Raw genomic sequence first — 26,559 nt, 5'->3', positions numbered from 1 at the left:
GGCTCCTCCATCCATGGGGTTTTCCAGGCAAGAGTACTGGAGTGGGGTGCCATTGCCTTCTCTGCCAATACAGTATACTAACGCATATATATGGAATTTAGAAAGGTGGTAACGACCAAGATAATCACGATGGTATGACCACTCATACCATCTAGAGCCAGACATCCTGGAATGTGAAGTCAAGTGGACCTTAGAAAGCATCACTATGAACAAAGCTAGTGGAGGTGATGGATTCCAGTTGAGCTATTTCAAATCCTGAAAGATGATGCTGTGAAAGTGCTGCACTCAATATGCCAGCAAATTTGGAAAACTCAGCAGTGGCCACAGGACTGGAAAAGGTCAGTTTTCATTCCAATCCCAAAGAAAGGCAATGCCAAAGAATGCTCAAATTACTGCACAATTGCACTCATCTCACAGGCTAGTAAAGTAATGCTCAAAATTCTCCAAGCCAGGCTTCAGCAATACGTGAACCGTGAACTTCCAGCTGTTCAAGTTGGTTTTAGAAAAGGCAGAGGAACCAGAGATCAAATTGCCAACATCTGCTGGATCATGGAAAAAGCAAGAGAGTTCCAGAAAAACATCTATTTCTGCTTTATTGACTATGCCAAAGCCTTTGCTGTGTGGATCACAATAAACTGTGGAAAATTCTAATAGAGATGGGAATACCAGACCACCCGACCTGCCTCTTGAGAAATTTGTATGCAGGTCAGGAAGCAGCAGTTAGAACTGGACATGGAACAACAGACTGGTTCCAAATAGGAAAAGGAGTATGTCAAGGCTGTATATTGTCACCCTGCTTATTTAACTTATATGCAGAGTACATCATGAGAAACACTGGGCTGGAAGAATCACAAGCTGGAATCAAGATTTCCAGGAGAAATATCAATAACCTCAGATATGCAGATGACACCACCCTTATAGCAGAAAGTGAAGAGAAACTAAAAAGCCTCTTGATGAAAGGGAAAGAGGAGAGTGAAAAAGTTGGCTTAAAGCTCAACATTCAGAAAATGAAGATCATGGCATCTGGTCCCATCAGTTCATGGGAAATAGACAGGGAAACAGTGTCAGACTTTATTTTTTGGGGCTCCAAAATCACTGTAGATGGTGACTGAAGCCATGAAATTAAAAGACGTTTACTCCTTGTAAGGAAAGTAATAACCAACCTAGATAGCATATTGAAAAGCAGAGACATTACTTTTCCAACAAAGGTCCATCTGGTCAAGGCTATGGTTTTTCCAGTGGTCATGTATGGATGTGAGAGTTGGACTGTGAAGAAAGCTGAGCACTGAAGAATTGATGCTTTTGAACTGTGGTGTTGGAGAAGACTCTTGAGAGTCCCTTGGACTGCAAGGAGATCCAACCAGTCCATTCTGAAGATCAGCCCTGGGATTTCTTTGGAAGGAATGATGCTAAAGCTGAGACTCCAGTACTTTGGCCACCTCATGTGAAGAGTTGACTCATTGGAAAAGACTCTGATGGTGGGAGGGATTGGGGGCAGGAGGAGAAGGGGACGACAGAGGATGAGATGGCTGGATGGCATCACCGACTCGATGGACGTGAGTCTGAGTGAACTCCGGGAGTTGGTGATGGACAGCGAGGCTTGGCGTGCTGGGATTCATGGGGTCGCAAAGAGTCAGACACGACTGAGTGACTGATCTGGTCTGATCTCATTGATATTTTTTCAGGTACAGTTTTCTTGATTCTCTGGTTGTTATCTCTCTTTTCTTCTATCTCACTGAGCTTTTCAAATAATCATTATTTTAAATTCTTTGTCAGGCAAATCACAGATCTCCAATTTGGGGCAGGGTTAGTTACTAGAAATTTATTCCTCCAGTAGTATCATATTTTCCCGATTCTTTGTGTTCCTTGTAGCTTTGTGTTAATGTTTGAGTATTTGAAGAAGGTGCCTGTTCTAGTTTTATAGAGAAAAGCCTTAGGCGATAACTGTTTATAGAGATTCTGCAAATCTCTCAGACATTTCTCAGACATCTCAGTGTATACTTCACTACTCTCCCTCAGGTTTCAGGGTTTTGCACCTTCTTCCAATCTCATTGAGCTATATTGACTATCATAACCTTTTCTCCCTCCTTATCTAGGAGATAAATGGAATGCTGGCAGACTGAGTGCAAACCTCATTTCTCTTTCTCTCCTGAAAGAATCATGCACCATCTGTCAATATTCTGGAGACATGCAAGTGTCTGAGATCCATCTACCCCTATTCTTTAGAGTGATGCAATGAAATGCTGAGAAACTTGGTATGAGGTTTTCTTCCCTCTTTAGGAAGAAGTCTCAGAATTGCATACCTCTTCTCAAACCAGGGGTTTCCTGGTGGCTTAGATGGTAAAGAATCTGCCTGAAATGCAGGAGGCCAGGATTCAATCCTTGGGTGGGGGAAAATCCTCTGGAAAAGGGAATGACTACCCACCCCTGTATTCTTGCTTGACGAATTCCCAGGACAGAGGAGCCTCTCGGGCTACAGTCCATGGGGTCACAAAGAGTCAGACACTACTGAGTAACTGCCCTTTTACTTTTTTAATCCTACAGTATCATGCAGACTGCTGTTAGGCCCCATATTTTGTCTTTGCCTTTAGCTTTCCCCTAGCATCTAAACTATGTTGGATGTCTTAGTCCTCTTAGTGAAGTTTAAGCAGAAATTTGTCCCTTGGGTTGTGATCCAAAGGCTGGGATGTATGATGAGTATTTCTTTCACTTTTCTCTGAGGGCCAAGTTATAAATAGGATATGTGTAAAAATTTAAAGCTCCTATGTCAGTTTTTCTTCTTAGGATGCCCTATAAATTATCTTGCTAGTTTGCACATCTATTTTATGCACAGAACTGGATCACATCCCAGATTACTGCAGCTACTAGACTTCTGTGTTCATTTGCACTAAGATCACAACAATTTTCTAATTATGTGAGCCTTGTTTAGCAAGCAGTGGCAAAGCTGTTGGTTTTCACTGCCTTGTTTCACTGTCCTTTTTGAACTACCACTCAAAGTAGCTGAAGGTGGGCAATGGACACAGCCTGGATCAAAACACCACAAACAAGGTATTCTTACACAGATTTTAGTAGTTTCCATGAACAAACACTTGTAAACTTGTTATATAATCTTCAATCATGTAGCAGAGCAGTGAAATAGTGTATTTTGTGCTCTTTTGTTGATTATCAAGGGAGAGAATTTGCCCAGCAACTCACTTCTTATGATCAAATATTAGAAAACCATCTCTTCAGTTTAGTTTGCAAACCCAAGATCATATTCCTCAGGGATTCTGGAGGCAAGTCATGTTCCAGTAAGATTCACAACCATCTTTCAGATCTCCAGGAAGGATGGTGGATAGGAGGCTGGGCATGGGGAAACTCAGTTTACTTCAAATGTCTACTAGATAGTCAAGTATTAAAAAAGCATCTTTTTTTTCTCCAGTTTTTTAATTAAAAAAATATGCTATGTTGGCAAGGTACTTTCTATTATTAAAACTGGAAACTCTCATTGTCCTAGTTCCCAAAGTAGCTTACAAACTCTTTGAGATAAATGATATAAAAATGAAATCAATAAACCAACTTTCCTATAAGAGATAATGACACAAATGAGACAAAACAGTATCTGAGAAGGCGTAAGAAATGTTCATTGTATATTTGTGGAGTCTAAGTTCTTTCAATTACATGTTGAAAGAACATGGAATTATGCAAGGCATAAAAAATAGCATGTACTAATATAAACTGAAAATTTGAAATTTGGATTAATGCAAATTGAAAATTTGAAAAGCTACTCATGATTAAGCTTTTGATTCAAGAAGTGTATAAAATTCATTTAAAAAATAGATATTGACAAATCATATACTAATACAGTGTCCATCATGTTCCAAATCAACTTCAAAAAATCAAATTATTTTGGTATATTTATTTCAAGTTTGGTATATTTATTTCAAGTTGATACATTATAGATACATTGAATGTGTAACATACATTATAGATGCATTGAAGCCCTATGTCCTCTTTGATCATCTCCCCTCAGTGTTCTCAGAGAGAGCACTTTCCTTACAGAAATTATTACAGAAGTTATGCATCTTGCTTGCCATTTACAAAATATTTTTATTGTACACATGTGTCCAAATTTAATATTTAACAGAGGTTTTTACTAAATGGTATCACACTGGTCATTTTGCAACATATCTTTCTCCTTAACTTTATTTTTAAAATATTTTCAATAAATCAGTATTAATATTGGTTATTGATGTATCCACTTTATTTTATTAAATATTTAGGCTTCTTCTTTATTTTTCATGGCTATAATAGTGTTGATGATGTATATTTTTGTATAATCTTCTTAGAGGTCTTAAGTTAAAGAGTAATAACTTCTTCAAATTTATGAGAGTACTGAATTCTCCTCTGGAAGGGTTGTACTAATTTCCTCTCTCCTTTTCTCTCTTTCATTTATTTATTCATTCAACAGATATTAATAAGTATGTATTACATGGCAGTCATAGTGCTGTGCTAGGGGAAAACAATAAAATAAACCCATTTGCCTATCAAGTATAAAACAACATAATATCATTATGTTAAGAAGCTGATATGTGTAATGAAAGCAGAAAAAAGAAAAGGAGGTAGGTGAGGATTAAGGGGAGACAGCATTGTACTTATAAGTACGGGGGTGGGTCAATCATAATGGACAATGTGCTGCAGTAAAACAACTTCAATTTATCATTGACTTTCAACAAACAAGTGTCTATGAGGTACCCACACTATGAGTGTGTTCAGTGGGACTGGGGCTCCGCTCACCAAAAATCTCTCAGGGACTCAGGATGACAGACCTCTTCATTGACTATTTTGACATTTTATTTTATTGAATCCTTTTATATTTGTGGTTATAGAAGAACCTTTATTGTTTTTTAGTCGCTAAGTCATGTCTGACTCTTTTGTGACCCCATGAACTGTAGGCCACCAGGCTCCTCTGTCCATGGGATTTCCCAGCTAGAATACTGAAGTGGATTGCCATTTCCTTTTCCAGGAGGTCTTCCTGACTCAAGAATCCATCCTGCAACTCCTCTCTTGAAAGTCTGATTCCTTATCACTGAGCCACCTGGGGAAGTCTCAGAAGAACCTTACAAAGCCCTTAATTGAGGTAAAATATGCACAAAACATTCATATATACAGCTCATTAATGATATCATCATATTAATTAAAATTTATTGAGAGAGAATTTCACAACTTGATGTATTCAAATATATTAACTCTCCACCTGTGATTTTTAAAGATTTATTTTAAGACATCCATGGTGGACCAGTGGTCAAGAATCCTCCTGCCAATGCAGGGGACTTGGATTCTATTCCTGGTCAGGGAAGATTCCACATGCTTCAGGGCAGTGAAGCTCATGTGCCATAACTACTGAAGCCTGTGCTCAACAAACATGGAAGCCACCACAATAAGAAGACCTCATAGTGCAATTAAAAAGTAGCCCCTGCTCACTGCAACTAGAGAAATTTTGCACACAGCAATGAAGACCCAATGTTGCCAAAAATAAATAAAATTTTTTAAAAGATTTGTTTTACATTTTATTTTTTAACTTTACAATATTGTATTGGTTTTGCCATATATCAACATGAATCCGCCACAGGTATACACGTTTTAAACTTTCTTATCTACACAGAATCCAGACACCTTTTACATTTTTAAACTTCAATTATAAACACATAATTTATGTGGAGTTTTTGCTGAAATTTAAAAATAAGTAACTAAACTACAGGAATAAGTGATATAAAGCCCATGAGAGTAGTATAAACGATGCACTGTGATATCTCAAATGTGTGAGAGTTCTCGGTGATTGAGGATAGAGAATGCAGAAGTTTTCATTTTAGCTGAACATGTAGGAACTCTTATAATTTAGACAGACACCAAGGGATTAAGTTCACAGAAAGGAAGGATACAAGAAGGGTTCAATTTGAAGGTACCAGAGACCTAAGGGTAACAAAGTTGGAGGGCAGGTTGGGCTCTTGTAAAGAGCTGATTCTTATTCCTGGTGTTTGGACCTACTTGTCCAGAGGATCAGACAGGGGCCTGAAATGAATCATTCAGTCTTTGTACCCATGGTGTGCTGAGAAAGGTTCAGCACAGTGCCCAGAACCAAGTCAGCATTGGTAAATATTAATTATTTTTTCATGGCTTTTTCCATTTCTGAATTATGTATTCTAAGTTTGATGCAGCAGACCTTCAAGGGAAATCTTTGAGCCTTTGAGGTTAGGAATAAGGGGAAGGAGGATCACCCTGTCATGGAGAAAGCTTAGACCACATTTGCACATTAGAACTATAGATGTCTTGAGATTCACAGAAGCATAGGAGGTACATAAATGTTGCCTCTTTTATTTTCAGATTCTGAGAAACTGACACCCAGAGATTTTAGTGGCATGACTAAGATTATACAGTTAGAAGTAAAGGTAATAACTTAAACAACAATTCTGCAAGTTTAATCCCCCAATTTTTTCTATTATAAAATCCCTTTTGCTGCCATCTGGCTTCCTCTATGCTATCCCAATTGCATGAAAATAGGAAACTGAGCGGAATCAGAAAGCTGAGTTGCTGATAACATTTTAAACTCAGGTTTCTTTGAGTTTGGGAATTATATTAATGAACTTAGATACACAATTAGAAAACACAAATTGAATAAATGTTTCATATAAAGCTATAATGGGCTTTTAAATCTGGAGAAGAGATATGAACTGAAGATACAACACCTGCATCTTTAGGTATTAGTATATTTGTTATACTGTGGAGCATCTGCAGCAATCACTGGATGGCACACAAAAAGTATGCAACTACAGAATGACTGCAGAATGTGTGAGGGGAGAAACACAGTTTTAAATCAGCTCTGGGTCAAGTTCTGACTTTGTTGTTTATATTCCCCAAAATACTTCCTTTCTGAAATTAAGATTTATATTTACAAAGAGAGAGAACATTTTAAATAAGCATGAAAAAGGAAAAATGTGATTTTAATCTGAGTAGTATATTTTAAACTTAATGTACAATATCCTTATGGAAAAGGAAGATTGATTTTTGATAGGTGCAGCACCCAAGTGGCAAACACATTCAATTCCCATGTATACCATGAGTGGAAATATACAATATAACTGGTAAAGTAAATGGAAAAACAAAAAACAAAATGGTGGATTATGAGAGTGCCTTAAAAAAAGTAGAGTTCCAAGGATGAGCTGATGCCAAGTGTGGGTAATATGAATAAATAAGAAACTTTAAAATTCCTCCTTGCTTCTCCAGTCTTGTTAGTTTTTAAGCTTGTTTAATGCTATGAAGGGCTGAAGAACAAAATTTTATCCCAATTCCCTAATGTGAAAAAAACTGATGATGTAACTTTCCCACTTATTCTCCTGAATTTAACCATGATTGCCTTGGCTTTGGACTTGTAAAAGCAGCTTCACTGGTGTGACTCAGATTTACTCTCTGAAGGAACAGGAAGGACTTAAAAGGTATATGCACTATATTCTTTGCTTGTCTCATTCCTGGGATGTGGCTTGTTAGCATGTTTCCTCAGAAATTGATAAAGGAGCAAACAAAGTAAGGAGCAAAGACATCTGATTTCTGTTGCTATCCTTAATGTAATTCTGACTTTAGATTTCCTGAAGTCACACACTTTTATTTATTTATTTATTTTTGCTCTAAGTTCTAAACTCTAAATTTTGCTCTAAGTTCACTACATTGCACTTTACTTATCCATGTATTTCAGATATTATGTGAACTTTTCCTCTACAAATTTCTCTAAACTGGTGTGCAAATTTCTCTAACCCTGAGACTGATAAAAAGTCTTTCATTGAGCACCTGAACTTTCCATAATCCAGAACTCTATCTCTAACTTAAATAAGTATAGGATAATTAGGTTAAGTATAATTTAGAAAGTTGAAAACTGAAATATTCAGGCAAAGCTGTTGTTGAACAAAACTGATAATTTATAGACAAGAGAATTTTATTAGTTTCCTAAGAAAACTGAGATACAGGACTGGAGGGATCAAGATTGGGTTGCAGCTTTGTGTGTGGTTAAACCAGCTACTCCATCCAATCTTATTAACTCCTATCACTCACTCATTCACTGTGCATGAAATATCTAATATTTTAGACACTGTTTTGGGAGAATAAATGGCATGAGAAAAAATGTTATTCAATTCATTCTAAACTAAAATAATTGCTATTCAGGACATATGTTACTTTTTAAAAAAAATTCCTGTAAAAATCATTTGTCTAAATGAAACTTAATATATTAAATGCCTTAGATGTTATCTTGGGGCTTTGAAGGGGACCAAGCAGGACATTCCTGGACTCCTGCCCTTTATTGGCTCTGTATCCTGATGGCCCTCCTTGCTCTGTACAAGGTCCGCACACTGAGTATCCTTCTGTCCTGCACCAAATCTGTACATCTTCTGGCTCCCATATTGTATAAAACTGATCCCCTCTTGCTTTCTGTCCTGCATGAGGTCTTCACCTAGAGCTGGTCTCCACAGACAGGCTGGGCAGTCTCTGATCTGATACCCATGGTGGTTCTGCTTTATGGAGCTTCATTGTGTAAGAAACAGTTGAGTAAATTGAAATGTTTAGTGAGGGAAGTGGAATTAATTGAAACACAAGAGAAAAATATTTAATGATATTTCAAATTTCAGTAAACTTAACTTATATTAGTACAATTAACAATATTAATGTTGACATTAGCACCAGCTTTGACTTCAATTTCTGAGTCCTGGATGGCCTACTGTGTCCAAAAGTGGAGTGGAAGCTTTAGTGAATGATTTCATTCTACATTCACATTGTGTTAAAACTTATTGCGTGTTTTCTACTCTAGTTTTCTAATCATCCTATGAGATGAGTCCTTTTATATTCTCAGTTTGGGGGAAAAGCAAGTAATTTACAGAGTGTAAGCAACTTGTCTGTTGGTATACTTGTCACCTCCCCAGGTCCGTTTCATAATCTCCTCAAAACTTGTGGCCAAAGTGCAACCTGGCCTTTCAGAAATTTGAACATTTGACTTTACATCAGTACAATCTCATATTTAAAAAAAAAGTTCTAAGTACTTTTTTGGAAAAATCTTAAAAAATATGTGCATATGAAATTTCTAAAAGTGATGGCTCTTCCTTCTTCAGTGAGAACTGTAACCATGTACTCAGGGAGTCAAACTTCACAGAATCAAACGTCAAGTGATTTCATCCTTGTGGGGCTCTTTGGTGAAACCAAACATGCCCTCCTCCTCTACACTGTGACCTTCATCTTCTTCCTGATGGCCCTAGCTGGGAACGCCCTCCTCATCATCCTCGTCCACCTGGAGCCCCGCCTGCACACCCCCATGTACTTCTTCATCAGCCAGCTCTCCCTCATGGACCTCATGTACATATCTGTGACTGTGCCCAAGATGCTCCTGGGCCAGGTGACAGGAGATCATACAATCTCTCCCTCAGGTTGTGGGATCCAGATGTTCTTCTATCTGACGCTCGCTGGAGCTGAGACTTTTCTCCTGTCTGCCATGGCCTATGACAGATACGCTGCTATTTGCAGACCTCTCCATTATCCCCTGCTGATGAACCAGAGAGTCTGTGAATGCCTGGTGTCTGGATGCTGGTTCCTAGGAATGGTAGATGGTTTGTTGCTCACACCCATAGCCATGAGCTTCCCTTTTTGTCATTCCAGAAAAATCCTCAGTTTCTTCTGTGAGGCTCCTGCGTTGCTGAAGCTCTCTTGCTATGACATCTCCCTCTATAAAATGCTCATGTACCTATGTTGTATTCTCATGCTCCTCATCCCCATTGTGGTTATCTCAAGCTCATATGCCCTCATCCTGCACCTCATCCACAGGATTAATTCAGCCAAGGGCCACAGGAAGGCTTTTGCCACCTGCTCCTCACACATGACTGTACTGTTACTCTTTTTTGGTGCCACCATCTACACCTACATGCTTCCCGATTCCTACCACAAGGCTGAGCAGGACATGATGGTGTCAGCCTTTTATACCATTATCACCCCTGTGCTGAACCCCCTCATTTACAGCTTCCACAATAAAGATGTCACAGGTGCTCTGAGGAGCAGGATGAAATTAGGACTAAGCCTAGAGAAAGTTGTAAAGGGGAAAGTCTAGGAATGACCACTACTCTTTCAACTTTTATATTATCCCTCCTTTCCTTTTTTCTGCTTTCATTTGTCTGCTGTTTACAGGGTCCCCCAAACTAAGTCTAGTCATGTCTTTCTTCTTTCCTATGCCTGTGACATTTCTCCTCCATCCTGTTTATTCATCCTAATTTATCACATTAAATGTAACATTCTTATGGTCCTTTTATATATGAGTCCTTTTATCCTTTATGTCAACACTGACATAAAGAAAACTACACATAATGCCCTCTATCTCATCTCACATCACAAGTTTATCAATCATTTTAGTATGAGACTTGATTTTGAACAATAGCAGTAAAAGTGAATTACTATGAAGTCTTTTTTTTTTTAATTTTATTTTATTTTTAAACTTTACATAACTGTATTAGATTTGCCAAATATCAAAATGAATCCGCCACAGGTATACATGTGTTCCCCATCCTGAGCCCTCTTCCCTCCTCCCTCCCCATACCATCCCTCTGGGTCGTCCCAGTGCACCAGCCCCAAGCATCCAGTATCGTGCATCGAACCTGGACTGGCAACTCATTTCATACATGATATTTTACATGTTTCAATGCCATTCCCCCAAATCTTCCCACCCTCTCCCTCTCCCACAGAGTCCATAAGACTGTTCTATACATCAGTGTCTCTTTTGCTGTCTCGTACACAGGGTTATTGTTACCATCTTTCTAAATTCCATATATATGCGTTAGTATACTGTATTGGTGTTTTTCTTTCTGGCTTACTTCACTCTGTATAATAGGCTCCAGTTTCATCCACCTCATTAGAACTGATTCAAATGTATTCTTTTTAATGGCTGAATAATACTCCATTGTGTATATGTACCACAGCTTTCTTATCCATTCATCTGCTGATGGACATCTAGGTTGCTTCCATGTCCTGGCTATTATAAACAGTGCTGCGATGAACATTGGGGTACTCGTGTCTCTTTCCCTTCTGGTTTTCTCAGTGTGTATGCCCAGCAGTGGGATTGCTGGATCATAAGGCATGTCTATTTCCAGTTTTTTAAGGAATCTCCACACTGTTCTCCATAGTGGCGTGAACATACCATGTTCATGGATTGGAAGAATCAATGTAGTGAAAATGAGTATACTACCCAAAGCAATCTATAGATTCAATGCAATCCCTATCAAGCTACCAACAGCATTCTTCACAGAGCTAGAACAAATAATTTCACAATTTGTATGGAAAAACAAAAAACCTCGAATAGCCAAAGCGATCTTGAGAAAGAAGAATGGAACTGGAGGAATCAACCTACCTGACTTCAGGCTCTACTACAAAGCCACAGTTATCAAGACAGTATGGTACTGGCACAAAGACAGAAATATAGATCAATGGAACAAAATAGAAAGCCCAGAGATAAATCCACGCACATATGGACACCTTATCTTCGACAAAGGAGGCAAGAATATACAATGGATTAAAGACAATCTCTTTAACAAGTGGTGCTGGGAACTCTGGTCAACCACTTGTAAAAGAATGAAACTAGAACACTTTCTAACACCATACACAAAAATAAACTCAAAATGGATTAAAGATCTAAATGTAAGACCAGAAACTATAAAACTCCTAGAGGAGAACATAGGCAAAACACTCTCTGACATACATCACAGCAGGATCCTCTATGACCCACCTCCCAGAATATTGGAAATAAAAGCAAAAATAAACAAATGGGACCTAATTAACCTTAAAAGCTTCTGCACATCAAAGGAAACTATTAGCAAGGTGAAAAGACAGCCTTCAGAATGGGAGAAGATAATAGCAAATGAAGCAACTGACAAACAACTAATCTCGAGAATATACAAGCAACTCCTCCAGCTCAACTCCAGAAAAATAAATGACCCAATCAAAAAATGGGCCAAAGAACTAAATAGACATTTCTCCAAAGAAGACATACAGATGGCTAACAAACACATGAAAAGATGCTCAACATCACTCATTATCAGAGAAATGCAAATCAAAACCACTATGAGGTACCATTTCACACCAGTCAGAATGGCTGCAATCCAAAAGTCTACAAGTAATAAATGCTGGAGAGGGTGTGGAGAAAAGGGAACCCTCTTACACTGTTGGTGGGAATGCAAACTAGTACAACTACTATGAAGTCTTGAGGAACTTCTATATTCATGAACAAAATGATACAAGTGTCTAGTGTTTTGGGAATATGTGAAATTAGGAAAAAGTACATTTCCTCTGATTAATGTACAAGAAGGAGAATTGGATTCTCAATTGTTGAGGTACCACCACTTGGAACAGAATCTTTATCTTGCTATCAAATGTTAGACATTGGGTATTCTTATACCCCGTACCTGCTGCATGTCAATTCTTTACATGGCATGTCAACTCAATGCTTTTGCTATTCGTTTATGATTATTCCTATAGAGTTACATAAGGAATTTGTCTGAACATGGAAATAACTCCACCAATGAGGGGAAAGAACCTGTACCTAAAAAGTGAGTGCTTTATCTAGAGGTAGGTAAAATTTTAGTTTTAGAAACTGCTGTGATTACATAAATAAAAGAAGCAAAACTGCCCAAACTGACACTAGCAATTAAACAATTTTAATAATCTTATTATTAACAATATCATTAGATAAGTCTTAGATATTACCTTTCCAATCAGTTTGATTTTTGTTTTTAATGAGTGTTTGATTTATGTATTTGTCATCCAGGAACACAAAGTGCAAAGAAAAACTGGAATATTGATTTTGAATTTACCCACAAATAGGGGGACTGTTGTGATTAGATGTAATCAAGTGAAAAAGAATTAGTCTTGAAGTTAGTTCAGAATCTGCCTCTTTAGTTCTCAAGAGCTATGTGGCATTTGTGAACTTGCCCAAGCCCTAACAGTTGCCTTATAATCACTTTTGAGATGGGGAAAGCAAAATTTGCTATTCAAGTTCCTTGACAAATACAGAGGTAATATGCATAGGCAGTCCCTAACACCTGTTGCAAACTGTGATTTCTATTCCCACCTCTGAATTTTCTACTCTTTTTATTTGCCTTCAAGTGGTGGAGCTGTGAGAGAGTGTGTAGGATCAAGGAGACCTCTAGCTAAATCCTAGCTTGCTACACAGCAGCTTTAATATCAAATTACTCCGCCCCCCCCATTCCCACTATCTTGATTTCTCTACCACTAATAGAACTAGCAACAGAACATCACCATGGTACTTTGAATATGAAGTGAATTTAATTCACTTGTTCAGTCCAGGGCTCACTCCCTTCAAGGGTCTGTTGTCCCCTCTTAGGTATAACTGGATGAACGTGGCTTTACCCCTGGCTCTGACTCTGTATGTCAGAGCCCTGGCCCTGCTTCTTCATGAGCATGAAGGAGCCAGTGTAGACTCTGTCACATGAGAAAAGCTTGTGAGCTGATGTTGAATTAAAGAACAGTATTGCTGGCCTTTTAAAATCTTTCTGTTAGAAAGGTCAATGTAAGTACTTGGTTAACCCATAAAACCATCTTGTAAAACATTTATTTTATCTTTTTATCACAAATCTAGTATTTATTCAATGTTCTTTCATTTAATATCAGTGTCATTCTGCTAACTAAACTCTTTGAAAATCTTCCTAAGCTCTTGGTTTATTTAATCATTTATTAAACCTTTATAGATTACTTGCAATGTTACAGATACTCTGAAGTTTGTGAGGGACAAAGCAGTGGCCAGAATGCAAGCCCTTATATCTAGGGGTTTATTTCCTAGTAGAGAAGACTTGGGATCCCAGTCATAAAAACTATAGAGCCCTACAGCATCAGTAGGGAACACCAGATTTGAACAGTGATCCCAAAATAAAGATTATATATTTGTAAGGAGACAAAGGAACGCTTCAAAGAGGAAATGCTTGGGGCTGGTGCTGGTGCACTGGGATGACCCAGAGGGATGGTATGGGGAGGGAGGTGGGAGCGGGGTTCAGGATGGGGAACACGTGTACACCCGTGGCGGATGCATGTTGATGTATGGCAAAACCAATACAATATTGTAAAGTAAAATAAAAATAATAAAAAAAATTTAAAAAAAGATAAAAAAAAAAGGAAATGCTTGTAAGGAAATATGAGTATAAATGAAGCAGTGGAAATTTCAGAAAGCTGTAAATATCAAATTGAATATGCATGTAAAGTGGCATGAACATGGAAACTGTAAGAACACATATTTTACATATTATATGCATATTATTTGAATATCATATATACATAACATATACAAAATTCTTATTATCATTCAATTTTTGATTACTCTAAATGCAGGGTAAATTATGCACAATAATTATGTTCATATACTATTAACTTATATAAAATTAAATATATATTAAGTATATTAATAAACATTATAGTATTTATTCTAAAATTAGAGTAACTGGAGATTGGAGGAGGGCAAGGATAGAGACAGGCATACTTAAGAGAAAGTGGTTGTCCATCCTCAAGGGTGAGGTATGGGGATACCCTACTTGCATAAACAACCATCTGAAAGATTTCTGAAAGGTCTTCCTAAAAATTTTCCCCAGCTTTTCTTCTTTTTAACAATTCCATCTGTGAACTAGCTGAACAATATTTTTTATCAAAGAATAAAGCAAACCATCCTAATCTCTAGCCTTCTATATACTTCCAATCTATTGCATAATTTCTATAACAAAATTTTAATGAGAAAAATAGTATTGAAAAAGGTGTAAAGACTTTAAGGATGCTTCTTATGGAATGTTTGCAAATGAATCATCCAGGGCCCATCCCCCAAACCTAGACTGAGAATTACTCTGGTGCCTGGAAGCTCTCAACCTGTTTATTCAAGACCAGCTCCTGCTTTCCAGGTAGTCATTATTTTGAATTTTATTTAAAAAATCATTTTATTGTTTTTATTCACAGATTTATTACCTGTTTTTATACATCTAACAATGTCAATTGGTTTGGTTTACATATGGATTAATCATGTTGCTTGTATATTTGCCTTTCTCTTAGAATCTCTTATTATGTTTAAAAAATTAATCCATGTTGTGGAATCATGGATTTATTAATTTTCTGTGTTGTATAAAATAGAATTTTCTGACTATACTTTAATCACACACTCTTGTGCTGATGAATACATATATTGTCTTCATTTTTTTAGCAGTTATGAACAATGCTGCTATTTTTGTATATGTGTCCTGGTGGTATGAATTCTTATATCCCATAATCAATAAACAGTTCACAGAATCAGTAAGTATCATGTAATTTTCTGGATCCCCTAGTGATGTCCTTGTTTACACTGCTGATAATAGTTTATGATTGTTTGTGGTTTCTCTTTTATTTCTTGATCATTTTCAGCAGAAGTTTATCAGTATTGTTTGTCTTTTTGAAGAACTGTCATTTAGTTTGTTGATGTGCCTTATTGTATGTTTTGTTTCTTTTACTCTCTTTGGTTTACGTTTGCCATTATATGACATATTTTCTTTTTTTAGTTTTTAAAAAAAATTATTTTAGTTGGAGGCTAATTATTTTACAATATTGTGGTGTTTTTTGCCATACAATCACATGAATCAGCCATGGGTGTACATGTGTTCCCCATCCTGACCCTCCCTCCCACTTCCCTCCCCATCCCATCCCTCAGGGTCATCCCAGTGCATTAGCCCTGAGCACTCTGTCTCATGCATTGAATGTGGACTGGCGATCTATTTCACATATGATAATATACATGTTTGTTAGATTATTTTTTTAATTCAAAGACTTAAACATCCTTTTAAAAAATATCATATAGCATTGTACATCATTGTATATGATATTTTTTAAAAGGATGTTTAAGTCATTGAATAAAAAAAAATAGTCTAACATACATATTTAAGCCTCTAAATTTCCTTTTACTTGGTGCCTTTGAAGTATCCTATAGGGCTGATATGTGAATATTTTATTTGGCCCAAATATTATTTAAAATAATATTTTATCATCTACAAACACGTGAGACATTCTTATTTATGTTTTAATGCATTCTGAATTCAAACTCTGAGTACAGAGATTTAATCTTCTGAAGTGTTTTACACCTTATATTATGGGCCTTGTGTGATCATTTTTTTGTGAAAATTCTATATTTTCCTCTGTCATTGAATGTAATGTTTTTCATGTGTTCATTCGGAATTCTGATGTTCAATTTTATTAATTTTTATCTATTTCTTCTGTCTATCATAGAGAAGGGAATGTGTTATAATCCCCCTGCTGCTACTTTGTTCTCTCTGCACTTTTTTGTTTTGTTTGATATATTTTCTTTGTGTTTAGTCACTAAGTTGAGTCTGACTCTGCAACCCCATGAACTGGTGCTAACTGGGCTCCTCTGTCCTAGGGACTTCCCCGGCAAGAATACTTGAGGAGGTTGTCAAAGCCTTCTCCAGATGATGTGTTTTAGGGATATTTTATTAGGTTTATAAAACATTTTAACAGGCTATCATACATTTTATTATATTTAAGTGACTTTCTCTGTATTTATTAATGAATTTTCCCTAATTTGTCCAATGAACCAACTTTCTTCTGGTTTACTTTGTGTGAAATACCATATCTCATTTTTTTTTGTTGTTTTAATTTAATTTTATTTTTTAACTTTAAAATATTGTATTGGTTTTGCCATATATCAAAATGAATCCACCACAGGTATACATGTGTTCCCCATCCTGAACCCTTCTCCCTTCTCCTTCCCCATACCATCCCTCTGGGTCCTTCCAGTGCACCAGCCCCAAGCATCCAGTATCATGCATTGAACCTGGACCGGTGACTCATTTCATATATGATATTATACATGTTTCAATGCCATTCTCCCAAATCATCCCACCTTCTCCCTCTCCTACAGAGTCCAAAAGACTGTTCTATACATAAGTGTCTCTTTTGCTGTCTCGTATACACGGTTATTGTTACCATCTTTCTAAATTCCATATATATGCGTTAATATACTGTATTGGTGTTTTTCTTTCTGGCTTACTTCACTCTGTATAATAGACTCCAGTTTCATCCACCTCATTAGAGCTGATTCAAATGTATTCTTTTTAATGGCTGAGTAATACTCCATTGTGTATATGTACCACTGCTTTCTTATCCATTCATCTGCTGATGGGCATCTAGGTTGCTTCCATGTTCTGGCTATTATAAACAGTGCTGCAATGAACATTGGGGTACACATGTCTCTTTCAATTCTGGTTTCCTCAGTGTGTATGCCCAGCAGTGGGATTGCTGGATCATAAGGCAGTTCTATTTCCAGTTTTTTAAGGAATCTCCACACTGTTCTCCATAGTGGCTGTACTAGTTTGCATTCCCACCAACAGTGTAAGAGGGTTCCCTTTTCTCCACACCCTCTCCAGCACTTATTGCTTGTAGACTTTTGGATCGCAGCCATTCTGACTGGTGTGAAATGGTATCTCATAGTGGTTTTGATTTGCATTTCTTTGATAATGAGTGATGTTGAGCATCTTTTCATGTGTTTGTTAGCCATCTGTATGTCTTCTTTGGAGAAATGTCTATTTAGTTCTTTGGCCCGTTTTTTGATTGGGTCATTTATTTTTCTGGAGTTGAGCTGTAGGAGTTGCTTGTATATTTTTGAGATTAGTTGTTTGTCAGTTGCTTCATTTGCTATTATCTTCTCCCATTCTGAAGGCTGTCTTTTCATCTTGCTTATAATTTCCTTTGTTGTGCAGAAGCTTTTAATTTTAATTAGGTCCCATTTGTTTATTTTTGCTTTTATTTCCAATATTCTGGGAGGCGGGTCATAGAGGATCCTGCTGTGATGTATGTTGGAGAGTGTCTTGCCTATGTTCTCCTCTAGGAGTTTTATAGTTTCTGGTCTTACATTTAGATCTTTAATCCATTTTGAGTTTATTTTTGTGTATGGTGTTAGAAAGTGTTCTAGTTTCATTTTTTTACAAGTGGTTGACCAGTTTTCCCAGCACCACTTGTTAAAGAGGTTGTCTTTAATCCATTGTATATTCTTGCCTCCTTTGTCAAAGATAAGGTGTCCATATGTGCGTGGATTTATCTCTGGGCTTTCTATTTTGTTCCATTCATCTATATTTCTGTCTTTGTGCCAGTATCATACTGTCTTGATGACTGTGGCTTTATAGTAGAGCCTGAAGTCAGGCAGGTTGATTCCTCCAGTTCCATTCTTCTTTCTTAAGATCGCTTTGGCTATTCGAGGTTTTTTGTATTTCCATACAAATTGTGAAATTATTTGTTCTAGCTCTGTGAAGAATACTGTTGGTAGCTTGATAGGGATTGCATTGAATCTATAAATTGCTTTGGGTAGTATACTCATTTTCACTATACTGATTCTTCCAATCCATGAACATGGTATATTTCTCCATCTATTAGTGTCCTCTTTGATGTCTTTCACCAGTGTTTTATAGTTTTCTATATATAGGTCTTTAGTTTCTTTAGGTAGATATATTCTTAAGTATTTTATTCTTTTTGTTGCAATGGTGAATGGAATTGCTTCCTTAATTTCTCTTTCTAGTTTCTCATTATTAGTGTATAGGAATGCAAGGGATTTCTGTGTGTTGATTTTATATCCTGCAACTTTACTATATTCATTGATTAGCTCTAGTAATTTTCTGGTGGAGTCTTTAGGGTGTTCTATGTAAAGGATCATGTCATCTTCAAACAGTGAGAGTTTTACTTCTTCTTTTCCAATTTGGATTCCTTTTATATCTTTTTCTGCTCTGATTGCTGTGGCCAAAACTTCCAAAACTATGTTGAATAGTAATGGTGAGAGTGGGCACCCTTGTCTTGTTCCTGACTTTAGGGGAAATGCTTTCAATTTTTCACCATTGAGGATAATGTTTGCTGTGGGTTTGTCATATATAGCTTTTATTATGTTGAGATATGTTTCTTCTATTCCTGCTTTCTGGAGAATTTTATCATAAATGGGTGTTGAATTTTGTCAAAGGCTTTCTCTGCATCTATTGAGAGAATCATATGGTTTTTATTTTTCAATTTGTTAATGTGGTGTATTACATTGATTGATTTGTGGATATTGAAGAATCCTTGCATCTCTGGGATAAAGCCCACTTGGTCATGGTGTATGATCTTTTTAATGTGTTGTTGGATTCTGATTGCTAGAATTTTGTTAAGGATTTTTGCATCTATGTTCATCAGTGATATTGGCTTGTGGTTTTCTTTTTTTGTGGGATCTTTGTCAGGTTTTGGTATTAGGGTGATGGTGGCCTCATAGAATGAGTTTGGAAGTTTAGCTTCCTCTGCAATTTTCTGGAACAATTTGAGTAGGATAGGTGTTAGCTCTTCTCTAATTTTTTGGTAGAATTCAGCTAAGAAGCCGTCTGGACCTGGGATTTTGTTTGCTGGAAGATTTCCGATTACAGTTTCAATTTCCGTGCTTGTGATGGGTCTGTTAAGATTTTCTATTTCTTCCTTGTCCAGTTTCAGAAAGTTATACTTTTTTAAGAATTTGTCCATTTCTTCCACGTTGTCCATTTTATTGGCATATAATTGCTGATAGTAGTCTCTTATGATCCTTTGTATTTCTGTGTTGTCTGTTGTGATCTCTCCTTTTTCATTTCTAATTTTATTGATTTGATTTTTCTCCCTTTGTTTCTTGATAAGTCTGGCTAATGGTTTGTCAATTTTATTTATCCTTTCAAAGAATGAGTTTTTGGCTTTGTTGATTTTTGCTATGGTCTCTTTTGTTTCTTTTGCATTTATTTCTGCCCTAATTTTTAAGATTTCTTTCCTTCTACTAACCCTGGGGTTCTTCATTTCTTCCTTTTCTGGTTGCTTTAGGTGTAGAGTTAGGTTATTTATTTGACTTTTTTCTTGTTTCTTGAGGTATGCCTGTATTGCTATGAACTTTCCCCTTAGGACTGCTTTTACAGTGTCCCACAGGTTTTGGGTTGTTGTGTTTTCATTTTCATTCGTTTCTATGCAAATTTTGATTTCTTTTTTGATTTGTTCTGTGATTTGTTGGTTATTCAGCAGCGTGTTGTTTAGCCTCCATATGTTGGAATTTTTAATAGTTTTTCTCCTGTAATTGAGATCTAATCTTTTTTTTTTTAACCTCATATTTCTCTGCACTATGCAAAGGGCAGTTAGGATTTTAAGACAGCTGAACCTCATTTTTGCACTCCCAGTTCAGTTCAGTCACTCAGTTGTGTCTGACTCTTTGCAGCTCCACGGAATGAGCACGCCAGACTTCCCTGTCCATCACCAACTCCTGGAGTTTGCTCAAACTCATATCCATTGAATTGGTGATGACATCCAACCATCTCATTCTCTGTCATCCTCTTCTCCTCCTGCCTTCAATCTTTCCCAGCATCAGGGTCTTTCCCAATGAATCAGTTCTTCGCATCAGGTGGCCAGAGTATTGGAGTGTCAGCTTCAGCATCAGTCCTTCCAATGAATATTCAGGACTGAAATCCTTTAGGATGGACTGGTTGGATCTCCTTGCAATCCAAGGGAGTCTCAAGTCTTCTCCAACACCACATTTCAAAAACATCAATTCTTCTGCACTCAGCTTTCTTTATAGTCCAACTCTCACACCCATATATGACTACTGGAAAAACCATACTGGTACTGACAAGATATACCTTTGTCAGTAAAGTGTTGTCTCTGCTTTTTAATGTGCTTTCTAGGTTGGTCATAGCTTTTCTTCCAAGGAGCAAGTGTCTTTTAATTTCATGGCTGCAGTCACCATCTGCAGTGATTTTGGAGCCCAGAAAAGAAAGCCTGTCACTGGTTGCATTGTTTCCCCATCTATTTGACATGAAGTGATAGGACCAGATACCATGATCTTAGTCTTCTGAATGTTGAGTTTTAAGGCAAATTTGTCACTCTCCTCTTTCACTTTCATCAAGAGGCTCTTTAGTTCTTCTTAGCTTTCTGCCATAAAGGTGGTGTCATCTGCATATCTGAGGTTATTGATATTTCTCCCAGCAATCTTGATTCCAGCTTGTGCTTCATCCAGCCCAGCATTTCACATGATGTACTCTGTGTGAGAGTGAAAGTAAAGTCTCTCAGTCATATCTGACTCTTTGCAACCCCACAGACTGTACAGTCCAAGGAATTCTCCAGGCCAGAATACTGGAGTGGGTAGCCTTTCCCGTCTCCGGGGGATCATCCCAACCCCTGGATCAAACCCAGGTCTCCTGCATTGCAGGTGGATTCTTTACCAGCTGAGCCACAAGGGAAGCCCAAGAATATTGGAGAGGTTAGCCTATCCCTTCTCCAGCCGATCTTCCTGACCCAGGAATTGAGCTGGGGTCTCCTGCATTGCAGGCAGATTTTTTACCAATTGAGCTATCATGGAACCCTCTGCATAGAGATTAAATATGCAAGGTGACACTATACAGCCTTGACGTACTCCTTTCCCATTTGGAACCAGTTTGTTGTTCCATGTCTGGTTCTAACTGTTGCTTCTTGAGCTGCATACATATTTCTCAGAAGGCAGGTAAGGTAGTTTGATATTCCCGTCTCTTGAAAAATTTTCCACAATTTGTTGTGATCCACACAGTCAAAGGCTTTGGCATAGTCAATAAAGCAGAAGTAGATGTTTTTCTGGAGCTCTCTTGCTTTTTTGATGATCCAGCAGATGTTGGCAATTTGATCTCTGGTTCCTCTGTCTTTTCTAAATCCAGCTTGAACATCTGGAAGTTCATGATTCATGTACTGCTGAAGCCTGGCTTGGAGAATTTTGAGCATTACTTTACTAGTGTGTGAGATGAGTGCAATTGTGCAGTAGTTTGAGCATTCTTTGGCATCACCTTTCTTTGGGATTGGAATGCAAACTGACCTTTTCCAGTCCTGTGACCACTGCTGGATTTTCCAAATTTTCTGGCATATTGAGTGAAGCACTTTTAACACCATCATCTTTTAGGATTTGTAATAGCTCAACTGGAATTCCATCACCTCCACTAGCTTTGTTCATAGTGATGTTTCATAAGGCCTACTTGACTTCACATTCCAGGATGTCTGGAATATGAGTTGCATATTTCATTAATGGGATATTCCATTAATTAATTAATCCATTTTAATTGATTGATTCCATTAATTAATGGGAGTTGCACTCCCAACTCATATGCTATTCCTGTCAGATATATTTTAATCTCTCCTTTTTAACAGACAGAGGACTTGAATAGACATTTTTTTCCAAAGAAGATAAACAGTTAACCAACAGGCATATGAAATGATGTTCAGTATCACTAGTCATCAGGGAAATGTAAATCCAAGCCATAATGAATCTTCACCACACAGTTGTCAGATTGTCAGAATGGCTTTAGTCAGAAAGACAACAAACAACTGCTCGGAAGGATGTGGATAAAAGGGAAGACTCTGGCACTAAGGTGTGATTGTAAATTGGTGCAGCCAGCATGGAAAACAGTATGGAGATTCCTCAACAAATTAAAATAGAACTACCTTTACATCCAGCAATCCCCCACCTTGTTATTTATCTGAATTAAAAAGATATGTGCACCCCTATATTCATTGCAACATTATTCACAGTATCCAAGATATGGAGGCAGCCTAAGTGTGCATTAATAGATAATGAATAGAAAAAATATTATATATATATATGTAAATGCCACTCAGCCATTAAAAAAATAATAAAAATTTGCCATTTGCAGCACATGGATGGACTTAGAATGTATTATGTTGAGTGAAATAAGTCAGACAGGAAAGATAAATACTGTATAATTTCACTTAGTTATGGATCTAAAAAAAAAAAAAAAGGAACACATATATCAAACAAACAAACAAACCTGAAATCATAGATACAGAGAATAAACTGGGGGTGTGCCAGAGAGAAGAATATAGGGAAGAAAAGAAATACGTGAAGGACAGTAAGAAGTATAAAATAAAAATTAGTTGTAAAATAATTCAATCAGGGTGTGAAATTTATAATGTAGGGGACGTGGTCAATAACTACATAATATATGGTGACAAATCAAAACTAGACATATCATGGTGGTCATTTTGAAATGTGCAGAAATATCAAGTCATTATGTTGTGTAACAGGGATTACAAAAGTACAGTAGCTCAATTACACTTCAGACAAACAGTCAAGCAAACTCATAGCAAAGACATCAGATTTGTGGTTACTAGAGACATAAAGTTAAGTGAATGCAATCAGAAGATATAAATTCTCATTATAAGATAAATAGTACTAGGGAAATCATGTTTGTTGCTGTTGCTGTTGTTGTAGTTCCTAAGTATGGTCTGACTCTTTGCAGCCCCATGGTCTGTAGCCTGCCAGGCTCTTCTGTCCGTGGGATTCCCAGGTAAAACATGATAAATATTAATGGAATTAATATTGATGTATGTTATATATGAAAGTTATTAAAAGAGTAAATCCTGATTCCTTATCACAAGGACATTTTTTTTTAAGCTGGAGAATGTATTTTTATTCTTGTAGTTTTATACTAGGAAGTCAACATTTAATAATCCATTATTCACAATTGAATTATAAAAATTTTTAATCCTTAAATTGTACATCAATATCCTATGACTCCAAATTTTATCACTCTTTCAAGTCTGAAAAAAAACGATCATGTAATTTAGTAACTTCTACAGACAGCAAAGTCCCACTGACTTAACATTTAGTCTGAAGTCCTACACTCAGATGAGAATTAAGAACAGCCAGTATCTAACTGGCCTGAAACCTGACTGTTCCTGGCTCAGGATTCCTGTAGTAAATCTGTAAGTCCACACTGAGACACAAAAATAAACTAGGGTGTGTACATCACATAAAAACTTCACAGTAAAAATAACAAAAATGTTACCAAATTTCAACCATATTACAGTTTTCATCCAATTAGCTTTCAAAATGCCTGATTAACTGAATTAAATGCAATTTTTTAAAATGTTTGCCCAGCATTTCAAAGTGGTTATGGAGTATAACTTTTAAAATGTCAAAGTATGCTGTACATATTGCACTTTTCTGCTAGGCTGGGGCTAGTATCCTCCATGGCAAGATACCAAAACTACTGAATAATTACACTTTAAAATCATAGGTAATTGATTCATTTCCCTGAAATCATGATCATCATCATCACCAAAACCTTCCAGGATTTTGTAAGATATGATTCTTTAAATACAATTTTAAATTTTAACTTAAAGAGGGAAAAAAGAAGACCCTCATATATTTGACTTATTTCCTTTTTTGGTCATTCAGTGACAAAAGAGAATTTTAAACAAATTATGTTTCATGTTTTTTGGCTTAATAAAAAGTTAAAATTTCTATTATCCAAATTAAGAAAAGTTTTACTAATCAGAAGCTATTAATTTTCAAAAGTCTATGTCTGTCTGTCTGTAGGTCCTCTTAGAACCTTTCCAAACTTTCATAAACAATAGATTTTGATCAATTATGTATTAGAATCAAATTAGGTAAGGAAAACATTTTGCAAAAATAAAATCACTTCCTAATATGCTTGACAAACTATTCATTTTCATTTGTGTTCCAATGAAGACATTACTGAAATCTGCCCAATGGTTTATTCCCAACTGTGATTATTTCCACTATGAAATTCTTCAGAATGTTTTAAGATTGGCTGTAGCTAGAGTTCTGACTTCCATCTGGACCCTGCTGTCCTTCACTGTTTGGAGGTTTTGGTTTCGGCATCTTACTCAGAATAGTTGCCATCTCTTTTCTCTCATCAAATTTTTTCCACTGCTCATACAACTTTAAAATAACCCTGATTATTTCCAAAATTTTCTCCATATCCACAGAAAGCTCAGCAAACCACTGTCTGGCATCTTTCTGCTGTACAACACAGGCTACATACAGGCAAGCTAAAGCTATCATGAAAGGAGGATACAGTAGGCAAAGATCAATTCTGTAGGTATCATTCACTATCCTCCATGCAAGGGGAAGCAACATGTCTTCTTGGCCCATGTCCTGCACATACTGGAGCAAAGGTCCATAAGGATGATACACTATTAAGCAACAATCCATTAATTCTAAAAGATAGAATTCACATTCTAATACATGGTTCATCTTATAAGGAAATTCCTTTGGAAAGGCATATGAAAATCTAGTTTTCAAAACACAAGTAGCAGCAGCAATCAATCTTGTATTTGAGACTACTCCAAATTCCTCTACTTTGGATGCCAAAAACACACATGTAGGAGCCATTAATATAGGACCTATACTTTTCAGAGAATACCTTGCATAGAATCTCTTGAAATAAACCGTAGCAGTGGCAATGATTTGTTGTCTTAATTTAAGATGTTCACCTAATGCTTGGATAACATTTGTAAAAAATATCTGTAATTTCCAATACTTTTCTTCCGAGAGAAACTTTAAATCTTTTTGGCGTTCCTTCAACAGATCTTGTTTATCCAAAATCCATTGTAAATAGTGGGAGCTCTGCCAAAAGTTCCCTGCCATGGAACACAGCTTGCTCTGATAAAAAAGTACCAGCCCGCGGAGTGGCCCCTGGAGCGACCATAGACCCAACCCTCCCAGTCACTGCGCTCCTTGATCTGATGGCCTCAGCTCAGCTTCACGGCGGCGACTGTGAGAGGAAGATAGCACCCTATTCTTCACAAGGAAAAAAATTTTTTTATTTCTTTAATGTTTTATCTTTATAAGATCATGTAATATCACTAAATTTACTGTTGTAATAATTTCATGATGTATGTAAGTCAGATTTATGCTCTACATATTACAAAGTGCTGTATGTCAATTTTATCTCGATAAAACTGGAAGAAAAAATAAAAAAGAAACCCTTAAGTAAGTAAGTAAGTAAGTGTTAGTCGCTTGGTCATATACAACTCCTTGAAATTCCATGGACTGTAGCCTGGCAGGCCCCTCTGTCCATGAAATTCTCAGGTCAAGAATACTGGAAGGGATTGCCATTTCCTTATCCAGGGGATCTTCCCTACTCAAACATAAAACCCAGATCTCCGGTATTGCAGGTAGAGACTTTACCTTCTGAGCCACCAGGAAGAAAACCTTACTAGATGTATCATTGTTGTTGTTTACTTGCTAAGCTGTGTCCAACTCTTTGTGACCCCATGGACTGCAGCACACCAGGCTTCCCTGTCCCTCACTATCTCCTAGAGTTTGTCCAAGCTCATGTCTATTGAGTCGGTGATGCTATCAAACCATGTCATCCTCTGCTTCCCTCTTCTCCTTTTGCTTTCAGTCTTTCCCAGCATCATGGTCTTTCCCAATGAGTTGGCTCTTCACATCTGGTGGCCAAAGTATTAGAACTTCAGCTTCAGTCCTTCCAATGAGTATTCAGGGTTGATTTTCTTTAGGATTGACTGTCTTGATCTCGCTGCAGCCAAAGGGACTATTAAGAGTCTTCTCCAGGACAACAGTTCGAAACCATCAATTTTTGGATGCTCAGCTTTCTTTATGGTCCAACTCTCATATCCAAACATGACTACTGGAAAGACTATAGCTTTGACTACAGAAACCTTTGTTGGTAAAGTGATATCATTGATTTTAAATATGCT

At 36.9% G+C, this 26,559-nt stretch overlaps 2 protein-coding genes across 2 annotated transcripts; one reads left to right on the top strand and one right to left on the bottom strand.

Annotated features, from left to right (window-relative positions):
- The first annotated feature begins 9,145 nt into the window (after nucleotides 1-9,145).
- LOC129628614 (olfactory receptor 2T3-like) lies at nucleotides 9,146-10,117 on the top strand. The gene has a single exon (XM_055548112.1). It carries the CDS (start codon nucleotides 9,146-9,148, stop codon nucleotides 10,115-10,117), a length of 972 nt encoding a protein of 323 aa, XP_055404087.1.
- Nucleotides 10,118-24,634: 14,517 nt separating this feature from the next.
- On the bottom strand, nucleotides 24,635-25,738 carry LOC129642180 (cyclin-C-like). The gene has a single exon (XM_055566740.1). It carries the CDS (start codon nucleotides 25,481-25,483, stop codon nucleotides 24,635-24,637), a length of 849 nt encoding a protein of 282 aa, XP_055422715.1. The 5' UTR covers nucleotides 25,484-25,738.
- Between the last annotated feature and the right edge of the window lie 821 nt (nucleotides 25,739-26,559).

Source organism: Bubalus kerabau, chromosome 1 (genome assembly GCF_029407905.1).
Source record: "Bubalus kerabau isolate K-KA32 ecotype Philippines breed swamp buffalo chromosome 1, PCC_UOA_SB_1v2, whole genome shotgun sequence".
Lineage (NCBI taxonomy): Eukaryota > Metazoa > Chordata > Mammalia > Artiodactyla > Bovidae > Bubalus > Bubalus kerabau.
The sequence above is the reverse complement of the archived record's forward strand: the minus strand, read 5'-3'. Positions and strand labels throughout refer to the sequence as shown.

Coding starts and splice junctions, on each gene's coding strand:
- LOC129628614 (XM_055548112.1), top strand. CDS start 9,146: ATGTACTCAGGGAGTCAAACTTCACAGAATCAAACGTCAAGTGATTTC.
- LOC129642180 (XM_055566740.1), bottom strand. CDS start 25,483: ATGGCAGGGAACTTTTGGCAGAGCTCCCACTATTTACAATGGATTTTG.